General features: G+C 44.4%; 1 protein-coding gene across 1 annotated transcript; it reads left to right on the forward strand.

The window, feature by feature from the left end:
* Positions 1-7142: 7142 nt before the first annotated feature.
* On the forward strand, positions 7143-22207 carry LOC132823022 (mitochondrial import receptor subunit TOM34-like). Its single transcript, XM_060836556.1, has 8 exons — positions 7143-7353; positions 7386-7607; positions 8983-9082; positions 11115-11267; positions 11942-12099; positions 13086-13227; positions 16846-16972; positions 19972-22207. Exons 2-8 carry the CDS (start codon positions 7466-7468, stop codon positions 20074-20076), a joined length of 927 nt encoding a protein of 308 aa, XP_060692539.1. The 5' UTR covers positions 7143-7353; positions 7386-7465; the 3' UTR covers positions 20077-22207.
* Positions 22208-22744: the final 537 nt, after the last annotated feature.

Raw genomic sequence — 22744 nt, forward strand, 5'->3', positions numbered from 1 at the left:
TTGATGGTCTTTGACGGCACCGGAGAGAAATGTGGTATCCCCTTCAGCAGCCCCAGTCAAAGGGTTTTTAGTAAAGGGCTTGTCCGGATTACACAAGCCTTATTAGCTTCAAAAATTAATGAGGACAAGGAGGCCATTAAGCCCCTGCTCTGCCATTTATTAAAATCACGATTGGAACCACAAATTCACATTCCCATCCTCCCTTACAACCTTTCACCCCCCAAATTTATCAAGGGTCTGTCCACATCGACTTTAGACACTGCTCCCACCACCTTTTCAGGGAAGGTTCCAGCTCTCAACAATCAGAGAAAATATTCCACTGTTTTAAATGGGCAACTCCTTATTTTTAAACAGTGACTCATTCTCGATTTTCCCAAAGAGGAAACAACCTGTCCACATCTCTCAAGGCAAGATCATTCCACGTGATAGGATCTAATTCCAGAATTTTACCTTACTCTCTCGATTAACTGGCAAGCACAAATACCAGATCTTCAACCCTAGCCAAACAGAAACCTATCATTACTTATGTTACTTTGGCAGAAGATGTTAGCCATGATATGGAGGTGCCAGTGTTGGTCTGGGTTGGCCAAAGTCAGAAGTCACACAACACCAGGTTATAGTCCAACAGGTTTATTTGGAAGCACAAGCTTTTACAGTGTTGCCTCTTAGCCAGGTGAAGTGAAGGAGCAGTGCCCAGAAAGCTTGTGATTTCAAATAAACCTGTTGGACTATAACCTGATGTCGTGTGACTCCTGACTTTGGAAGAAGAGCCAGAGAACCGATCTGGAATGTGTTGCCTTAAATGGAGGGAAATGCAGATTTTGTAGTAAATTTCAAAAAGTACAAGTAAACATTAGCAGGTCTGTAGGGGAAAAGCAGAGAAATTAGACTAGTTGCAAAGGCTTGTTGGGCTAAGTGAGTTCCAAAAGTGCAATACCACTCATTTAACTTCCCAAGTCAGCATTCTTTAGGCCTTTCCAAGTGAGACTGCAATTTGAGGTTACAACAGTGCTACTCACCAATAATGACATGCTCATGACCCACTGGTTCATCAATGAGATACTTATTGCACACATCTTTGTACTTAATTTGTAACAAGCTCCTTTTTTGAATTAACTGAAGATGATGAAACACGTAAGCTTTTGTAAGAACTGGAGGGGAAAGAAATGTGGAGGGTGTTTCCTCAAGTGTGGGATTTACATCCCCAGAAAATCGTAGAGCCTGGGTCTATAAATTTATTCAAGGCTGAGTTAAATAGATATTTAATAGATATGAGGGTAAAAGGTTTTGGGGGAATTACAGAAAAATAGAGCTGAAACCTGAATCAGAATAGCCCTGAATATACCAGGCTTAAGGGGCCAAAAAGGCTACTCCTCCATTGAATGTATCCATGTATCATTTCAGTCTTAAATCTCACTCCTGTGTTCTTTTTTGGAAATAAATCTGGCTTGAGAATTGACAAGAAATTGACATGGATCATTTGTTTTTCTTTTTGCCATTTCTTTAAAAAAGTAAACACTTAGGGTTTGAGTTCCAACTGAGGGACATTGTAATTCACAGGTTGGTTGTGGGAATGAGGAGCTGAAAATGTGTTGCTGGAAAAGCACAGCAGGTCAGGTAGCATCCAAGGAGCAGGAGAGTCGATGTTTCGGGCATGCCCGAAACGTCGACTCTCCTGTTCCTTGGATGCTGCCTGACCTGCTGCACTTTTCCAGCAACACATTTTCAGCTCTGATCTCCAGCATCTGCAGTCCTCACTTTCTCCAGTGGGAATGAAGATAATCACTTCTTAAGAACAGCTTCTCGCCCCTTGTATTAGAGTTGATCTTTCTCTGCACCTTTTCTGCAGCTACAACACTATGTTCTCCATTCTGTTCTATTACCCTGATGTACTTATAAGGTATGATTTGTCTGGTTAGCACGCAAAACAACACTTCTTATTGTATATTGGTACGTTACAATAATAAATCAGATCAAATCACAGTGGTGGAGGGGTTGAGTTAGGGTGTAAGGATGAGAAATTTACAACAAATAGCATATATGCAGGACTTATAAATAAAAACTGGAAGAACTGTGGATGCTCTAAATCAGAGACAGAATTAGAAATTGCTGGAAAAGGTCAGCAGGTCTGGTAGCATCTGTGGAAAGAAAGCAGAGTAAACATTTTGGGTTAACTCAAAGAAGGTTTTTGAGGAAGGGTCACTCAACCCGAAATTAAAAATCACACCACCAGGTTATAGTCCAACAGGTTTAATTGGAAGCACACTAGCCTTTGGAGCACTGAAAAGTGGTTGTGGCGAAGGAGCGGCGCTCCAAAAGCTAGTGCTTCCAATTAAACCTGTTGGACTATAAGCTGGTGTTGTGTGATTTTTAACTTTGTCCACCCCAGTCCAACAGCAGCATCTCCAAATCATCGACCCGAAATGTTAAACCTGATTTCTCTCCACAGCTGCTGCCAGAACACCTGGGCTTTTCCAGCAGTATCTATTTTTGCTGCAGCACATATGACGTGGGAATGCATCCCAAGGTCCTTCACAGGAAAGTCAAAATAGACACTATTAGCAGGGCCAGAGTTTGGTCAACATGTTTAACAAATAGTCTTAAAACAAGACAGGAGGTGGAATGGTCTCGAGGGATATTCCAGAGTTTAGGATGCACTTGGCTGAAGGGAGAACTGGCATAAAGAGGTTAAAGTTGCAAGTGGTTGAAAATGTGTTGCTGGTTAAAGCACAGCAGGTCAGGCAGCATCCAAGGAATAGGAAATTCGACGTTTCGGGCATAAGCCCTTCATCAGGAAGGGTTGCATTTAAAGTTGCAAGTGTTCAGGTGAGTGCAAGGACTGGATGCCAGATTACACTCAATATCATCCAGGATAAAAGAGCCCTCATGACTGACAATCTCTGTGCCACCAATTACCAGCCTCAGCAGTGTGCACCGCAGCAAATCAGTAATACCTTCCAAACCCACAGACTCCATTAACTAGATGGACACGGGCAGCAGATATTTGGAAACACTACCGCCTGCTAGTTTCCCTCTGTTCTGATTTGGAAATGTGTGTTCCTTTGCTGTCTCTGGATGAATATACTGGAACTGCTACAGCAGCACTATGGCTCAAGGAGGTAACTTGCCTCACCTTCTAAACAGCTTTCAGTGATGGGCTATAAAATGTTGACATTACAAGAAAGAATATATCGCATTGCTCACCCTTCCATGGCTTCTGTGTGAACTACATTGTGTAAAGAGTCATAGCATGTAACCGCAGAAGGTGCAACCTTGCCCCTTCACCTCCTTCCTGCTCACCATCCAAGGGCCTAAATAGTCTTTCCAGATGAAGCAGCATTTCACCTGGACCTCCTTCAATCTGGTTTATGACATTTGCTGCACCCAATGTGGCCTACTCTGCTTAGGGGAAACCAAACTCTGGGTGACTGCTTTGCAGAACACTTCCAGTCTGTGCGCAAACATGACCTCAACCTTCCCATTGCTGATCATTTCAACATATCACCCCGCTCACATGCTCACTTGTCTGTCCTCAGAACGCTGCAATATTCCAGTGAATCACAGTGCAAACTCTCCTCTTCAGAATCGGCACTTTGCAATGTTCTGGATTTAATACTGAGTTCAACATCTTCAGAGTGTGAACCCATTTCTTCCCTTTCAATAGCTTTCCTTGTTACATTCTCTGTCACTATGTCCTCTCTCCCCTCCCCCAACTCCAGTGGGACTGTCTTTTTCTTTTCAGTTTGATGGTTAGACACACCATTGTTTTACCGTTCTCACATTCCAATCCCTTAATCTGAACTATCAACATCCTTTCTCCCCAGCACTCACCTCCCCCACTATTGCGTAAATGCTGCTCCCTCCACATTTCACGTCAGCTCTGATGAAGAGACATCCAGCTCATGCTCCTGTCTGAAACGTTGATTCTCCTGTTCCTCAGATGCTGCATGACCTGCTGTGCTTTTCCAGCAACACACTTTTACCACTGTGATCTCCAGCATGTGTTGTTTTCATAGCATTTGCAGAACACAGAAAGAGGGCCTTTATCTTATCGAGTCAGTGCTGATCATCAAGCATTTATCTATCCCAATTCTATTTTTTTTCACAAAATCGCATTTTCTAGCACTTGGCCTGTATCCTTGTATGCTATTGCCTTTCAAGCATCCCGTATTTACCTAAATATTTCTTACATGCCTTGACAGATCCTGTTTCTATCACCATTTCCAGCAGTGAGTTCCCTATCCTCTTTACCCTTTGGGTGAAAAAAACATTTTCTGAAATCTCCTCTAAACCTTCTGTTCTTTACCTTAAAGTTGTGGCTTCCACCAAGGGAAAAGGTTTCTCCTTGCTCAAAATGTGTTGCTGGTTAAAGCACAGCAGGTTAGGCAGCATCCAAGGAATAGGAAATTCGACGTTTCGGGCATAAACCCATTCCTGATGAAGGGCTTATGCCCAAAACGTCGAATTTCCTATTCCTGAGATGCTGCCTAACCTGCTGTGCTTTAACCAGCAACATATTTTCAGCTCTGATCTCCAGCATCTGCAGACCTCATTTTTTACCAAACGGTTTCTCCTTATCTACCCTGTGTCAGTCACTGTTCCTATAATGGAGTAGCAGCCAGGACAGAGACTTTAACAGAATAAAAGCAAATTACTGCAGATGCTGGAGTCTGAAACCAAAAGAGAAAATGCTGGAAAATCTCAGCAGGTCTGGCAGCATCTGTAAGGAGAGAAAAGAGCTGACGTTTTGAGTCTAACTGACCCTTTGTCAAAGCCTAGATTTTAAGGAGTGTTTTAAAGAATGAAGGAGAGGTGTAGGGAGAAACTCTAGAATTTAGGGCCCAGGCAGCTGAAGACATTGCCTTCAATGGGGGAGTGATTAAAATTGTGGATCCCCAACAAAGCTCTTTATAATTATTTTTAAAATGCCACACGGACCTCTGATATTCTTACTTTCAAATCCCTCCATGCCTTCCCACTTCCTTGCATTGTAATCTCCTCCACCTCTTCAAGTTTCAAAGATATCTATGGTCCTCTAATTCTCATTTCTTGATTACCCCCAGTTTTACACACTCCACAATTCTACAATATAAAAATAAATTGGCAGCTGGACCTGAATTTTCCTGGGCTCTAAAGTCCCTATAGTTCTGTAACTTACCTCTCTTAATACACTTTTTAAATCTACCTTTTGACTGAACGTTTGGTCATCTGAGATTACTTCAGTGTGGTTTATTATTTGCTCCTGTGAAGCATTTGGGTGTTTTTTTTGCTATCAAAGGATGACAGAAATATTGTTGAGAAGTATCAGCCTTGGTGGTTATGGCTTTTGCCCCACTCCAAGTAGTGGAACACAATATGGGACAGCACGGTGGCTCAGTGGTTAGCACTGCTGTCTCACAGCAACCAGAATCCCAGGTTTGATTCCAGCCTTGGGTGACTGTCTGTGTGGAGTTTGCACATTCTCCCCATGTCTGCGTGGGTTTCCTCCCACAGTCCAAAGATGTGCAGTGCAAGTGAATTGACCATGTTAAATTACCCATAATGTTAGGTGCGTTAGTGAGGGGGGAATGGGTCTGGGAAGTTGCTCTTTGGAGGGTCTGTGTAGACTGGTTTCCACACTGTAACTAATCTAATATGAACCTCTCAGCACAGTCCTGAGGTGTTGTCTTCCAACTGAAATACTCTGTCCTCTGAAATGGATAAAGTGAGGGTTGGAGATCAGAGCTGAAAATGTGTTGCTGGAAAAGCGCAGCAGGTCAGGTAGCATCCAAGTAACAGGAAATTTGACGTTTCGGGCATAAGCCCTTCATCAGGAATCCTCTGAGATGGATGTAAATTACTCTGGTTGTACAATTTGAAAGGTGAGCAGGAGGGGGTCTAACCAACATCACTGCAGGGGAGTTAAATCATGATCACATCATGTCTATGTGTCTAAACTGACTGCTGCAATTCCTATATTATAAACAGTGACTACACAACCAAAGGGTGTAAAGGCTCAGTGATATCAGAGAGAGATGATTGATGGTGGTTTAATCAGAGGGTCACCACGCCTCAGATGAGGGGAAGAAATTAGGGAGAGTCCTTCTTGGGAACCTCAGCTGTTGGTGTTACTCTGCACTGTGACCCAGCCATTGAGCCAACTGAACTAAAAACTGAAAGAACTGTGAACGCAGTAAATCAGAAACAAAAATTGAAGTTATCACTGCTTGGAATAGGCTGGGGCTGTTTTCCCTGGAGCATCGGAGGCTGAGGGGTGACCTTATAGAGGTTTCTAAAATCATGAGGGGCATGGATAGGGTAAATAGACAAGGTCTTTTCCCTGGGGTGGGGGGAGTCCAGAACTAGATGGTATAGGTTTAGGGTGAGAGGGGAAAGATATTAAAGAGACTTGAGGGGCAACTTTTTCACACAGAGGGTGGTACATGTATGGAATGAGCTGCCAGAGGAAGTGGTGGAGGCTGGTACAATTGCAACATTTAAAAGGCATCTGGATGGGTATATGAATAGGAAGGGTTTGGAGGGATATGGGTCAGGTGCTGGCAGGTGTGACTAGATTGGGTTGGGATATCTGGTCGGCATGGACGGGTTGGATTGAAGGGTCTGTTTCCGTGCTGTACATCTCTATGACTTCTCAGCCTGAACATTTCTATAGCACCTTCCGCAACCTTCAGCAGGAAATTGCTGAAAAGGCTCAGCGGGTCTGGCAGAGAAAGTGGAGTTAACATTTCCAGTGGAGAAGGAGAAAGTGAGGACGGCAGATGCTGGAGATGAGAGTTGAGAGTGTGGTGCTGGAAAAGCGCAGCAGCTCAGGCAGCCTCCGAGTAGGAGAGTCGATGTTTCGGGCATAAGCCCTTCATTAGGATTGCCCAGTCGAGTGCCCCTTCCTCAAGTCACTCAACCTAAAACCTTAACTCTGATTTCTCTCCAAAGACGCTGCCAGACCTGCTGAGCTCTTCCAGTTGAGGGTTGGGAAAGGCGCTACAGCAATGTTCAAGCTGAGGAGACCGAGCAGCATTAAGGCGCCCCCAGTGGCTGGGAGGAGTGAGTTGCAGCGTGACATGTTGACACGGATTCTCCCCATTGTCAGGGAGCGGGCGGTGAAGCGGGACCTCGTCAACCCTCTGTCCCCGGGTTAAACAGCTCGCTGCTGGGAGGCTGCCCGCACCCGGCACCACCCCCACCCCCTACACTCCGGCCTCTCCCCAGGCCCCAGCCTCTCCCCCGCACCCGGCACCACCCCCACCCGCTACACTCCGGCCTCTCCCCCGCTCCCAGGACCCGGCCCCCGGCACCGGCACCACCCCCACCCGCTCCACTCCGGCCTCGGGCCTCTCCCCCGCTCCAGCCCCCGGCCTCTCCCCAGGCCCCAGCCCCCGGCCCTCGGCCTCTCCCCAGGCCCCAGCCCCCGGCCCTCGGCCTCTCCCCCGCTCCCCGGCCTCTCCCCCGGCCCCAGCCCCCGGCCCCGATGACGGGCCGCTCCCGGGGCCCGGCCTCCGGCGCCGCGGTGCTCCAGTTGAAAAGCGCCGGTAACGAGCTGTTCCGTCACGGCCAGTTCGGGCAGGCGGCGGAGCGGTACAGCCAGGCCATCAGCCTCCTCACCCAGACAGGTACCGGGGGGACCCGGGGGGGGGGAGACCCGGGGGGTGTGGGGAGGGGAGACCCGGGGGGTGTGGGGAGACCCGGGGGGTGTGGGGAGGGGAGACCCGGGGGGTGTGGGGAGGGGAGACCCGGGGGGTGTGGGGAGACCCGGGGGGTGTGGGGAGAGGGGGCGCTGGGGGGGGGGGGAGAGCGGGGAGCGTAGGAAGGGCACGATGTCGGGGGGGCGTGGGGTGGGCAGAATAGTGGTGAGTGCGGGTGGGGAGAATGTCGGGGGGGGGGCAGAATTGGGAATGTGGGGGGTAGTGTGGGGTGGGCAGGATTGGTAGGGCGTGTGGGGTGTGTGTGTGTGTGTGGGCAGAATGTCGAGGGGTGTGGGGTGGGGATTGTGCGGTGGGCAGAATGGGGGGGGGGAGTGTGGGGGGGGCGAGTGTGAGGTGGGGAGAATTGGGGGGAGTGTTGGTGGGGGGGGGGAGAATTGGGGGGAGTGTTGGTGGGTGGGGGGGAGAATTGGGGGGAGTGTTGGTGGGGGGGGGAGAATTGGGGGGAGTGTTGGTGGGTGGGGGGGAGAATTGGGGGGAGTGTTGGTGGGTGGGGGGGAGATTTCAATAAATAATTGGAATTAAGAATTGAATGATGACCATAAATCCAGAAAAATGCATTTGGTTCACTTTAGGGAAGGAAACTGCCATCCTTATCTAGTCTACATGCAGGCCCTCATGTAGATGGTGCTTAGCCAGTGATGCCTTCATCCCATGAATGCATTAATAAAATGTCAGAGGAGAGGTCTTATGGCAGTGCCCCTGTCTCTGAGCTGGGAGACTGGGGTTCAAGTCTCCCAGCTCAGCCTCTGGTGTAGTATTGAGTGAGTGGTGCACCGTCAAGAGATAGTCATTTGAATGAGATGTTGAACTGCGGCCCTGCCTACCTTCTCAGATGTAAATGATCCCATATCACTGGTTTCAAAACAAAAGCGAAGGAGTTATCCCCAGTGCCCTGGTCAATACTTATTCCTCAATTGATATCATAAAACAACAGATAATCTGGTTTATTCACTTTGCCATTTATGGGAACTGTCTGTGCATTAACTTGGCTTTCATGCTCTAAGTTGCAATAATAGCTAAACTACAGTTCAATAGCTGTGAAAGCATGTGGGCCCAAACTGCAGTCATGAAGGGCACTATGTAAATGTAGCTCTCTTTTTGTCACTTGGTGCTTGAAGAAATAGTGGGATATGGTTGAGAAACTCTCATGTGTCTTCCCAGCTGCTGTACAAATCCCGTTTCCACAGTTCAGCAGTTGGTCTTTCCAGTTACATGAGTTCGAACGGATTTTGCATGGTGTATTAATTGTAAGAATATGCCTCTTGCTTCTCTGATTAACCAGGTTCGAAATGCCCAGAGGATTTGAGTGTGCTATATTCGAATCGAGCTGCTTGTTATCTGAAGATTGGAAACTGCAGCGAATGTATAAAAGATTGCACTGTGTAAGTATCCGAGCCAATACCTTCACATGCTAGCAGCTTGGTTGGGATTTGTCACACTTATACCTTTACTACTTCTAGGCTTGACTCTTCCAGTGCTTCCTCAGCTGGTTCCCTACGTACAACTTCGTAAACCTGAGGTTACCCAAAACCCTGCCTGCAGTGCCACTCTAACCAAACTGTATTCCCCATCACCCCGAGCTCGCTGATCTGCACTGATTAAGTAACATCTTACATTTAAGATTTTTAATCTTAGGCAATAGACAATAGGTGCAGGCATAGGCCATTCTGCCCTTCGAACCAGCACCACCAGTCATTATGATCATGGCTGATCATCCTCAATCAGTATCCTGTTCCTGCCTTATCCCCATAATCCCTGACTCCACTATCCTTAAGAGCTCTATCCAACTCTTTCTTGAAAGTATCCAGAGACTGGGCCTCCACAGCCTTCTGGGGCAGAGCATTCTATACACCCACCACTCTCTGGGTGAAGAAGTTTCTCCTCAACTCTGTTCTAAATGGCCTACCCCTTACAAATCTTTCTATAGCTTCATCCTTCCATATCTCTGTTATCTCCTCCTGCCCCACATTTTCCCAGTTATCTGCATTTTTCTAATTCTGGCCTCTTTATGATACAGATTTTAATTCTTCCAACATTAATGGCCATGCCTTCAGTTGTCTGGGCTCCAACCTCTGGAATTCCTTCCATACACTTTGCTCTCTGCTTTGGATTCCTCCTTAAAACCTTCATCTGAACTTCGGGTTGCCTCCCCTAAAATCTCTTTATGGACCTTGGTGTTATATTTTCTTTGGTAATGCTCCTCTGAATGATGTTGCCTTGTGATGTTTCATTATGTTAAAGGTGCTTATTTAAATATAAGTTGTTCGGTTAGAGATACAGCATTCTGCAATCTGGAAATCCATAGTGGCCCTACAATTTCTCTCAAGAACAAATATTGGCAAGTCTGACTAAGATCAATTGAGACAGCCCTTTGTAGAAGAAGATTATCATTAAACAAGTGTGTCCTAAACCTATATACTGTACTTAAACATGTCAGGGCAAGAGGTGTAAAAGTTGGGGAGGGAACAATATAATGGATGATGCTTGAGAATGAGGTCAGGATCCTGACAAAATAAAGGATGTGAGACAAAGAAACATTGGAAGGTTACAGGTCAGGTTTGAGGGGCTGAATGGCCTCCTCTTGTTTCTATAGATTTTGCTCACAGCTTGACACCAGCTGTTCTGCTCCCAGTTTCTAAGTGATCTGGAATTCAGTGCCTACAGCTAAATTGCAATAAAAATACTTGTTATCACAGTAAATATAGAAACGTCCCTTTCTATAATGCAGTCAATACGACAAATATCTAAATCAATACTTCCCTCTCTGTTTCATCCTAGATTGAGATAGGAGTTGGTGACTGATGGACTGAAACTCCCTCTTGTTCAGCATTTTTTTAAAATGCAACCTAATGTTCAACCAGTCGTTTCCTCCTTGCACCCAGCTTTCTGCACCCGTCCCACACTGAATAATTTATCTTTATGCATCATCCGTGGTAACTTCAACTGAAGTGATATGGTTGTCAGAAAAGTTGAAGGAAATTACGTTTCTTTTGCCCAAGGTGGAAAAAAACTGAAAAGTGACTAAATTCCTGAACATTCATAGTTCAACTGTACTCCTGTAACAACAGTTACTTCAGCTGCGCTCTTGTTGCACTAAGGCAGTGACATATAAACTCATACACCCAACGAATAAGAATAGGCCACTCGGCCCTTTGAGCCTGTTCCACCATTTGATACGATTGTGAGCTTAACTCTACATTCCTGCATATTCCCGATAATCTTTCATCCCCAGCTCAGTGCATCTGCAGATTTGCTCCTGGGCTATGTAACAGGAAAATTCAATCAGGAGTAGAAACATGAATGGAAATTTTCACCTCTCTTGTCCCCTCTCCTGAATCGACATTTGTTTTACATCATCTCAGTGCATTTACTGTAGAAAGAACTGTTAACCATGCCCTCTCTCTCTCTCTCTAGATCATTAGAGTTTGTTCCCTTCATGTTGAAGCCCCTCCTGCGCCGTGCTGCGGCCTATGAGACACTGGAGCAATACTCACGGGCGTATGTAGACTACAACACTGCAGTGCAGGTGGACTGCAGTGTCCAAGCTGCTCAGGATGGTATGAACAGGTAATAGTGACCAAAGCTGATCACTAACATAAGGTGCTGTGAGCGGGACGAGATGCCAATATTTTATAGAATCCCCACAGTGTGGAAGCAGATGGTTCAGCCCATCAAGTGCACACACCAATGTTCTGACGAGCATCCCACCCAGATCCTCCACCTCACCCCTATCCCTGTAACCCTGCATTTCCCATGGCTAATCCACCTAGCCTGCACATCCCTGGACACTATGGGCAATTTAACGTTGCCAATTCATCTGACCTGCACATCTTTGGACTGTGGGAGGAAATTGGAGCACCTGGAGGAAACCCAGACAGGCACAGGGAGAACAGGCGAACTTTGCCTGGGGATGGATTCAAACCCGGGTCCCTGGCACTGTGGGGCAGCAGTGTTAACCACTGAGCTACCGTGCTGCCCCGATATTGCTATTGAAGCTTTCACACAAGTTTATTTGGATTTATTTCATGATTTTATCTTTGAGCAGTTGTAGATTTGAACAGATGGTTTCATCGATATTTTTTTCTCTAAATAAGACACAGCAATCTGGAGCCGCGTGTCTCTCTCACCCTTTCAGTACAGCAGTTAATGAGCCACTGGCTCCTCCCTTCCTGCCCAGACCAATTCTGAAATAACTGTGGCACTTTGAGCTATTTGAGTTTGTTTTCTTCCTGCTGTTGCAGAATGAGAAAATATTTGATTGACAAGGATGGTAGTAGCTGGCGTGAGAAACTCCCTCCAGTGCCATCAGTGCCCCTCTCAGCTCAGCAGAGATGGGGTCCCAGCGCCCCTAGGAATACAGGAGAGGAAACATGCATGCCACAGAATGCAGGAGACACAGGTGAGATCAGCTCCTCTCATTTCCACTGTCCCATCCACACACCCCCCTCCCCCCGACACATGCACACACACAGACACACTGTATTAATCCCTGTCACACCAGCACGAAGGCTTATGAGTGCGCTCATGGCTGATACCAAAACCCAATCACTGGTGAAAGTGTGTGTCAGAAATCAGTTACCAAAGTCAGACGTGCATTCATCTTTCACCCTTCTGTTCCCAATTTGATAAACGAGTGAAAGAGTTGGGGATTGGTGAACTCAAACAGACCTTTCACCTTTGGACCTCATGCACCTGATCTCTGAGGTTGAGCCAATCAGTGCACGCCCCTGATCTCTCAGCTTTCTTAGTTCTTGTTCTAATCCACACACACTCTGGGTATGTTCACATTACTTTTAAAGGGAGGAATAAAAGTTTTTTAGGGAGAGCGTGGAACAGTTAATGGTGTGTAAGAGGGTGTGGTGTATAGGGAGGGTTATAGGATTGAGGGATTAACCTGCTGTACAGAAGCTGAATTAATGGAGAGTTTTAACTTTTACATTCCTGATAGCCAATTGGTGATGGAATTAAACTGGAGCCAATCTTTTCCCTTATTATTCACCGAGTGAAACATTTGCTCGTACACACGTTCTCACACGACCAGACCACAGTGACAGTATGTGTCTCTTAACATGCACAAGAAACACCCCTCCTCTCCAGAATTAATTTGTAATTAACATTTCAAAAATGTAAGAAAGGTTGAAGGGGTTTAGTTCAGGCTTATTGCCATGTAGGGCAGTTGTGGGAAGATTAACAAAGAGTAGGCAGAAACCCTAGACACCTAAAACAACTCAGTTTTGAAGTAAGCATTGAATGCAGATTGAAGATCTATCGACTGTCAGGAGTACAACAATTTGAAAACTGCCATTGTAAAGACACAGTTAAGACCAAACACAGGGACCCTACTGTTTTATCTCAATACCCTGCACCTACCATTTGTGTTGTCAGGTTCCAATAAATCTCAGCAGGCCAAGTCTCTCAAGGAAGAAGGGAATGTGTTGGTGAGAAAAGGAGAGCACCGGAAAGCAGTGGATAAATACAGTGCGAGTCTGAAGCTGGATAACAAGGAGTGTACTACCTACACCAACAGGTACAGAAGTAGCAGGGTCCAGTCTGGATTCAGAACTGGTGAAACAACCAGTAAGCGTGTGTCTCAATTCTGGTAATCCCTACGTTTTCTTTATATGTTTATTCATTCACTGTCAAGGCCAGCACCTATTCTGTACGCTTTGAGAAGGTACTGGTGAGCACCAGTCTGCCTGCTGTGTGGTGCAGGGGACACCGAGTGTGGCAGTTTGAGTAAAAAGCCTTCGTAAGTTTTTGACTGTAACATAGTCAGAGTGTGGGGGAAGCCACAAATGTGTAGCACAGATATATTGAACCCCACAGACTGCAGTGGTTCAAGAAGATAACTCACCACCACAACTGGGGATGAACAGCAAATTGCCAGCAATACTCACACCTTGTGAACAAATAAAAATAAGTTGTGCTGACAGGTTATGCCCTTGGTGAGGCCTCTCTTTTAATCGTGTATCCAGATCTGATCTCTTCACACGGTGACTGATATTGAGGACTTGGTAATGGGATGATTATGGGAATCACAAGATGATTTCTAGTTTAAAATCTCACTGCTTACGGAAAACATGCTTCCACAACTGCTGCTAGCAACACATTCCATGCTCTCTCAACTCTCTGTGTAAAGAACCCACCTCTGACATCTCCTCTATACTTTCCTCCAACCAGCTTAAAACTATGACCCCTCATGTTAGCCATTTCTGCCCTGGGAAATAGTCTCTGGCTATCGACTCTATCTATGCCTCTCATTATTTTGTGTACCTCAATTAAGTCCCCTCTCCTCCTCCTTTTCTCCAATGAAGAAAGTCCGAGTTCTGTCAACCTCTCTTCATAAGATAAGCCCTCCAGTCCAGGCAGCATCCTAGTAAACCTCTGAAGCCTCTCCAAAGCATCCATATCTTTCCTATAATAGGGTGACCAGAACTGGACGCAGTATTCCAAGTGCAGTCTAGAGCTGCAACAAGATGTCACAACTCTTGAACTCAATCCCCCTGTTAATGAAAGCCAAAACACCATATGCTTTCTTAACAACCCTGTCCATTTGGGTGGCCATTTTAAGGGATCTATGTACCTGCACACCAAGATCCCTTTGTTCCTCCACACTGCCAAGAATCCTGTCTTTAATCCTGTACTCACCTTTCAAGTTCGACCTTCCAAAATGTATCACCTCGCATTTATCCAGGTTGAACTCCATCTGCCACCTCTCAGCCCATCTCTGCATCCTGTCAGTGACCCGCTGCAGCCTACAACAGCCCTCTATACTGTCAATGACACCTCCAACCTTTGTGTCGTCTGCAAACTTGCTAACCCATCCTTCAATCCCCTCATTCAAGTCATTAATAAAAATTACAAACAGTAGAGGCCCAAGGACAGAGCCCTGTGGAACACCACTCACCACTGACTTCCAGGCAGAATATTTTCCTTCTACTACCACTCGCTGTCTTCTGTTGGCCAGCCAATTCTGTATCCAGACAGCTAAATTTCCCTGTATCCCATTCCTCCTGACCTTCTGAATGAGCTTACCATAGGGAGCCTTATCAAATGCCTTGCTGAAGTCCATATACACCACATCCACAGCTCGACCCTCATCAACTTTTCTAGTCACATTCTCAAAGAACTTGATAAGGTTTGTGAGGCATGACCTGCCCCTCACAAAGCCGTGTTGGCTGCATTTACCTGCATTTAATCAAGCTATATATACTCTTCCAGATGGTCATAAATCCTATCCCTCAGAATCCTTTCCAATACCTTGCAGACGACAGACGTGAGACTGACTGGTCTGTAATTGCCGGGGATTTCCCGATTTCCTTTCTTGAAGAGAGGAATTACATTTGCCTCTCTCCAGTCCTCAGGTACGACTCCTGAGGATACAAAGATCTTCGCAAGTGGCGAAGCAATCGCATTTCTCATTTCCCAAAGCAGCTGAGGCCAAATCTGGTCTGGGCTTGGTGACTTGTCAATCTTAATGTTTGACAAAATTTTCAGCACATCAGCTTCCTCTATCTCTATCCATTCCAGCATGCACACCTGCTCTTCAAAGGTTTCATTCACTACAATGTTCGTTTCTTTCATAAAGACAGAAGCAAAAAACTCATTTAAGGTTTCCCCTACCTCCTCAGACTCCACACACACATTCCCTATGTTATCCCTGATCGGCCCTACTCTTTCTTTGACCATTCTCTTATTCCTCACATAAGTGTAAAATGTTTTTGTGTTCTCCCTAATCCGTTCTGCCAAGCCTTTCTCGTGCCCCCTCCTGGCTCTCTTCAGACCATTTTTGTATGCTTCTGAAAGTATAGATTGAGAAAATAATGAAAATGATGGGTTTTTTTTATGTGGTCCAACTATTTCAAACAGTGAGATATGGGAGGACCATGCTTGGCAGTTCACCATCACAGAGCTGTGGAACTGCTCAATATCAGGAGTGGGAACATTTTGGAAACCCCTGTGCAGAAAAGAATGATTTATCTATCATTATTTATCGCAGGAGAATGCAGAACTGTGGGCAGATTGGGGAGTGTCTCTCATATGACACAGGCTGAAGAGCTTAGTCCTGATCCTATCAAGCCTGCTGTGCCATTCAGTGAGATCATGGCTGACCTGATAACTCCACATTCCTGTCTTTTCTCTCTAATCCTTAACTTGATTCCTAATTAAAAGCAAGATGATTAGGGGTTTAGATAGGGTTGACCATGAGAACCTTTTTCCACGTATGGAGTCAGATATTACGAGGGGGCATAACTTTAAATTAAGGGGTGGTAGGTATAGGACAGATGTTAGGGGTAGATTCTTTACTCAGCGAGTCGTGAGTTCATGGAATGCCCTGCCAGTAACAGTGGTGGACTCTCCCTTTTTATGGGCATTTAAACGGGCATTGGATAGGCATATGGAAGATAGTGGGCTAGTGTAGGTTAGGTGGGCTTGGATCGGCGCAACATCGAGGGCCAAAGGGCCTGTACTGCGCTGTATTTTTCTATGTTCTAAAACCCAGACTCTACAGCCCGCTGAAAGAGAATTCTAAAGCGTCACTACCATGTAAAACTGGTTAGTCTTTTGTCCCGTCATTTCCATTACCATAGAATCTCTACCATATAGAAGCAGGCCCTTCGGCCTGTTGAGTCCACACTAACCCTCCAAAGAGCATCCCACCCAAATCCAGCTCCTACCCTGTCCCTGTAACCCTGCATTTTTCAAGAATAATCCACCAAACCTACACATGCCTGAATACTATGGACAATTTAGCATGGCCAATCCACCTAACTTGCACATTTCTGGACTGTGGGAGGAAACCAGAGGAAACTCTCACAGACACAGGGAGAATGTGCAAACTCCACAAAGATAGTTGCCCAAGGCTGGAATCGAACATGGCTCCCTGGTGTTGTGAGGTACCAGTGCTAAGCACTGAGACGCCATGCTACCCTTTAATTATTTTACTTGGTTGATAACAGATTGAAAAGCCCCTTTCCTTCCCCCAGTCCAATATTTGGACTCTTTGCTTGGACACTAAGACCTCCCTTTGTTACAAAACTGAAACAGAAATGAGTGTGAGGAATTGGAGGTCCAGATACCAGTCTTTCTGAAGCACAGTGTGTAGTTTGGTGAGTGACATGGTCTATGTTGTTTATCTCGACAGAGCCCTGTGTCACCTGCAGCTGAAACAATATCCTGAAGCGGTGCAGGACTGTACAGCGGCATTGGCTCTGGATCCCAACAACGTGAAGGCATTCTACCGACGGGCTGTAGCTCGCAAAGAGCTGAAGGTAAGTAAAGTCTGGCAATTCAGCATGGATCTGTAAACATGTAGGAAAAAGGTGAGACGTTTGTATGTAGAATTGATTGCAACTTCTACCGTTTGGAATAACAAAGATGACAAACCCATAGGAGCCTCAATTCCTGCAAGTTCCCTTCCAAGCCCCTCACACCAGCTCGATTTGGAAATATATCTCCGTTCTTTCACTGTCGCTGGGTCAAAATCCTGGAACTGCCTCCTGTTTACACAGACCATGACTGTAGAGTTTAAGAAAGCTTACTCAGCACCACCCCCTCAAGGGCATTGAGGAATGGGAATTAAATCCTGGCCTTGGGATTGGCTGACAGGTCCCATTAATGAATATTTAAGAGAACAGATGATAGAAGGGAGACTTTAGAAACTGTTGTTCATCACTGATGTTGGAAGAGGTGAGGTTGGAATTTTTCATATTAAGTCCGCAGACAAATTGGCCCTTGCATCCCTTCCCCTTAAACACGTCTTTGTATTAGACTGAACCACTCCTTACTGTTGTGAATTCCACATTATTACCACTACCCTATTGAGGAGGCAGGGAGGCTGCAGAAGGATTTGGACAGGTTAGGAGAGTGGGCAAAGAAGTGGCAGATGGAGTACAGCGTGGGAAAGTGTGAGGTCATGCACCTTGGTCGGAAGAATAGAGGCATGGACTGTTTTCTAAATGGGGAAAAAATTCAGAAATCTGAAGTGCAAAGAGACTTTGGCATTCTAGTCCAGGATTCTCTCAAGGTAAACTTGCAGGTTGGGTCAGTAGTTAGGAAAGAAAATACAATGATGGCATTTATTCTGAGAGGAGTTGAATATTAAAGCAGGGATGTACTTCTGAGGCTCTGGTCAGACCACATTTGGAGTATTCTGCACAGTTTTGGACCCCATATCTCAGGAAGGATGTGCTGGCCCTGGAGCAGGTTCAGAGGAGGTTCATAAGAAAGGTCCCAGGAATGAAAATCTTTAACATATGAGGAATGTTTGAGGCCTTTGGGACTATACTCGATGGAATTTAGGATGAGAGGGGATCGAATTGAAATTTATAGAATACTGAATCGCTTGGACAGAGTAGATGTTGGAAAGATGTTTCTGTTGGTAGTAGAGACTATGGCCCAAGGGCACAGCCTTAGAGTAAAGGGAAGATTGACTATAACCGACTTAAGGAGAAACTTCTTCAGCCAGAGAGTGGTAAATCTGTGGAATTCGTTGCCACAGAAGGCTGTGACGGCTAGGTCACTGAGTATATTTAAGAAGGAAGGAGATAGGTTCTTAATTGTCAAGGAGATCATGAGTTACATGGAGAAAGCAGGAGAATGGGATTGAGAAACTTATCAGCCATGATTGAGCAGAGTAGAGCAGACTTGATGGGCTGAATGGCCTAATTTCTGTTCCTATGTCTTATGGTCATTCAGGCTATAGCCATGTGCCATATTTTTAAAAAAAGGAATATTTTCTCATCTTTTTCATTGGTCCTTTTATTAATGACCTTACATCCATTTTCTCTGATTACCAATGCTTTTGTCAATGAAATCCCGTTCCTTATTATTTGTTCTATTAAGAATTCCACGCAATTTCAGAAAAAAATTAGCTTTCTCATCTTGTCCAGTCAGCTTGAAAGACCTGTCTCAGCACATTGCCCAGTTTGGGTCTCCTTCCTGAATGAGATCTGAACCTGACCTGTGAGGCATCCTAATCAGAGCCGGATCCCAGCTCTCTGTCCCCATTTAATTTGTGGCCTTTGTATGGCATTCCTTTTCAGAAACTAGGCAGAGTGATCCTAACTCTAACACAGGGACTGACAAATGTCCATCTGCCCATATCCTGATTCCTGAATGAAGACTTTGGCAGGATCAACTTTGGCAATACTCCTGAAATGTGAAAATCGGTTCATTTAGTTCAGAGTTCAACTTCCAAAACCTTTACTAAGTATGGTCTTGCTGCCTGAGAGATTTCAATTTAAAAATGTTTTTGTTTTGATATGAGCATTCAACCATCCACCTGAGAAAATGGATTTTAAAATAATCAAACATGACCTAAAACTATGCTGACCCATTTTAATAGTTTCATTGATGAACCCTTGTTACTTTAAGTAATTATTATTTGAAATGAGAGAGCTGCTTCATCCTGCTGCATATCAATCTAAGAGTTGGAGCAGACCTTGAACGGTAATCCCAAAATAGATTCACTGAATAGATTCACTCAATTTCAGTCTGGGATTATGCCAATTTATATTGTTATGGACCACGTCAAACCCACTCAAAATATATTCAGAAGATAGGGTCGAGACCCTTTTATTTATTTTTAAAAATGTAAGAGGTTGAATTCAGGATGTAATTTGATTGCTGAAACTACTCGACTTAAGCATACACTACTTATTCATCCACTAGAGTTACGTTATTCCAATTTCTTTTTGTTATAGTTTAACTCTATTGGAAAACGTGACAGAATAGATTATTTAACTACTAAGCAGTTACTGTTCCACCGTAGTAACATCCCACAAACACACTGTTGACAAAGACAAATTCAGAAAAACAGTGCCTCACAGGCAACTCTAGCAGCAAGAAAACTCCCAGTTTTTAGCTGTAACTGAGAAGGGAAAACAGCTCACACGTCAAGATCCTAGCAGTAACTGCTACTGAAATGAAAAATCCTAGTTCTGTGGGAGTTTGACCACATCCATTCAGGCTGCTTCTATTGTTGCAACTTTTTAAAAAAAAAACCTGAGGCTTCTCAAGCGGTTTACTTGTGGCTCTATGTAAACAGCTCTGCCTTAAAACCTCTCTTTAAAAAAAAAGGACAAAATGCATCCCTTAAAGCCATTATGTTGTTCCAGTATCCACATGATACTGGAATCTTTGTGCAGCAATGTTGCTGCCTGTATTTGCACTAAGTAAAAGCAACATGTACATCATGTCTGTTTTATCATTATGCTGTTCAGCTATAAGGAGAGAGATAACAAGCTGATTATTGTTTTTATTCCTTCAGGATTACACTGGCAGTGTTACTGATCTTCAGGAGATGCTGAAACGGGACCCCACCAACTCTTCTGGTCAACGCCTCTTGCAGGAAGTCCAGATGTTACTTAAATAAAACCTTATCCTCATGAGCACTTCAGACTCAAACATCTGAAACCAGATCTCAATATATCTGCATGTGAGGGGGGCGCTTGGGCAGGTTTCTAACCCCTCTCATTTTGCATTTTTCTTGCTTTTCAAGGGCTTTACTGGTCATTCGTCTTGACACCAAAGAGCACTGTGTGAAAATATTTGAATTAAACTGTCCATGCTCAATTTATGTTTGATTCCTACACACAGCATCAATTCCTGCACTGCACCATCCTTCTTTAGTTATTGACTTATCAACAGGATCCTCTGCCTCAATTAATCTCTGCAGATTGCATAATTCCAGTTTAAAATATACACAGTACAATAATCATCTTGCTGTGGAGGAATTTGATGTGTGTTGAGATATTTTTGGGGTAGTCCATTTTATGGTAGCTGTGTTTGCAAGCTTGCACTTTTAATCTTTTCAGTCACATCATTGTTGATTTTGACACAGAACGAAGCAATGTTGCATCTGACCCCAATTATGTCCTCGTGTCTCCCATAACCCCACACTCTCCATTTCAGATGAGGTTAAGTAACCTGAATACTACCTTTTGAGTTTTATTAACTTGATACCAAGCACTGAAACCTCTGTCTGTGTTTAAAGGATCCTTTTGTGGGGTTACTGTTATGGGTAGGATCTGAGCTAATGGGGGTAGGCAAGAGTGCAGGGGATAGACAGACCAGGCTGAGGACGGTCTCTTAACTTGATTCAAGGCTGTTCACTTGGTTTTGCAGTACTACTTCCTCCTCCTCTTGAAAAACCCCTTCAACTCGATGCTTTGCATGGTTGCTGCCAACGCTCTTGACTTGACTCTGCACTGAGACACTTCCTAATCAAGAAACAATACTTAGAAATTAAATCAAGCATGCATACTTAAAAATATCAGCAACTTTGCTTAAGTGTAGAAAGAGGAGATCATTGTTCCCTAATTTTGAGAATATGACTGAACTTAACTATCCACCTTTACCCTATATTCCTTCATGCTTTTAGATTGCAATTAAATATAAAAATCAATAATAGCCAACATCAACCACTGTTCATAGATGAGTTCCAAACTTCTGTCATTCCTTTGCCCGTGAGGGTGGTTTCTGACAGTCTCTAATTTTTAAAATCAGAAACCCAACTGTAGGTGCCATGGAGAACTAGGAAACACTAACATTACTGTCCACAAGTTCTGAGAATGTGGGAATTCCTGAGAAACTTAACTGGTTTAACTTTATTCCATACTATTAAAACTGTATAAAACCAGAATTAAGTCACTTTATTTTGAATGGTCAGAGACACGCTAGCCCATACTTAGATGGCTGTAATAACAATAGATTCATGAATGATACTTAAAGGACAAAAGTTCCCCAAAGACCCAACAACTATTATACATTCAAGCAAGTACATGACTGCATACAGTTCTACTGCTACTGAACAAATTTGGAGTAAACTGGTTAAAAAAATCCATGACAGAAACAAATTGCTGGAAAAGCTCAGCAGGTCTGGCAGCATCTGAAGATGAATCAGAGTTAATGTTTCAAGTCTGCTGACTGGACCTGAACTATTAACTTGATTTCTGTTCACATGCTGCCAGACCCGCTGAGCTTTTCCAGCAACTTGTTTTTGTTTGTTACAGAAATATTTGTAAAGCAGTTGTTCATGTTGCTCTGCATTGCTGCAACTGTGGTAGTTTTGAATGGGAGGAATCAGTAATTGCAGCTTTGTTTACTTCTGTTGTCAAAGTTCCAACAACTAACAAGTTGTGGGGAAACCAGACTTTTCCGTGAGCAATATTTCAGTTTGTTTGTGTGTATTGCCACCAGTGAACAGGATACAGAACATGAAGCAGCATCCATTGAGGTAACATGACAAGTTAACATCTGTGTATCTGTCCTACAGTAGTCTTTCATTGTTTGCTGAATTGTAAGACATTTTTCAAATCTTTTGCAAGAGCAAAGATGTTTTGATCATTCATCTCTAGTCTTTGACCAGTTCCTTCATAAATGTAATATCGAGACTTGTAACCAATGTCTGTTTGTCTCATGCTATGTACTACTGGTTTAGTTTGAATGTTGTATTGCACTGCAAAATATTTGGACTCAGGTATTAAATGTTAATGATTAAGGCATTTTTTTTCCATCTTGTTAATGGAGATATTACCACAATCTGACCTTGCCTACCATGAAAACATAACTGCAGATATATTAAACACAAACAAAACACTAGCTCAACAGCCTGGGGTCAAGGTCCACTGGAACACACTCTCGACATGTTTCATGGGAAGTTTGAGTTGGTGTTCTCCTCAAACCATGAGGTGGTTGCAGAGGAGATTTCATCAGGCTGTTGCCTGGGATAGAACAGTTCAGTCATGGAGAGAGAGGTGCTGGATAAGCTCAGGTGGTTTTCTTTGGAGCAGAGAAGGTTGAGGGCTGTGAATAGAACACCCAGTAGCAAGGGGTCATTGATGAAAGAGACAAAGACAGGACCAGGTCAGAAAATATGGTTTAGGTTTCTTTTAGAGAGAAGCAATATTAAAAATAAATGAGCTATGTTATTAGTTTAAAGGTCTCAGACATTGACTGAAGAAAAACCTGTGAATGCAGAAGTCTGCCCAAAAATAAACCAAGTCCAACCATTGTAATTGATCAAGGAACTGGAGGTTTCA

The sequence above is a fragment of the Hemiscyllium ocellatum genome, chromosome 15 (genome assembly GCF_020745735.1).
Source record: "Hemiscyllium ocellatum isolate sHemOce1 chromosome 15, sHemOce1.pat.X.cur, whole genome shotgun sequence".
Classification (NCBI taxonomy): Eukaryota; Metazoa; Chordata; class Chondrichthyes; order Orectolobiformes; family Hemiscylliidae; genus Hemiscyllium; species Hemiscyllium ocellatum.

Bases quoted from the DNA above. Each gene is read 5' to 3' on its own strand.
- LOC132823022 (XM_060836556.1), top strand. From the start codon at position 7,466: ATGACGGGCCGCTCCCGGGGCCCGGCCTCCGGCGCCGCGGTGCTCCAG. The intron at 12,100-13,085 runs GTGAGATCAGCT...TTGTGTTGTCAG, and splicing joins ACAGAATGCAGGAGACACAG to GTTCCAATAAATCTCAGCAG. The intron at 13,228-16,845 runs GTACAGAAGTAG...TTATCTCGACAG, and splicing joins TGTACTACCTACACCAACAG to AGCCCTGTGTCACCTGCAGC.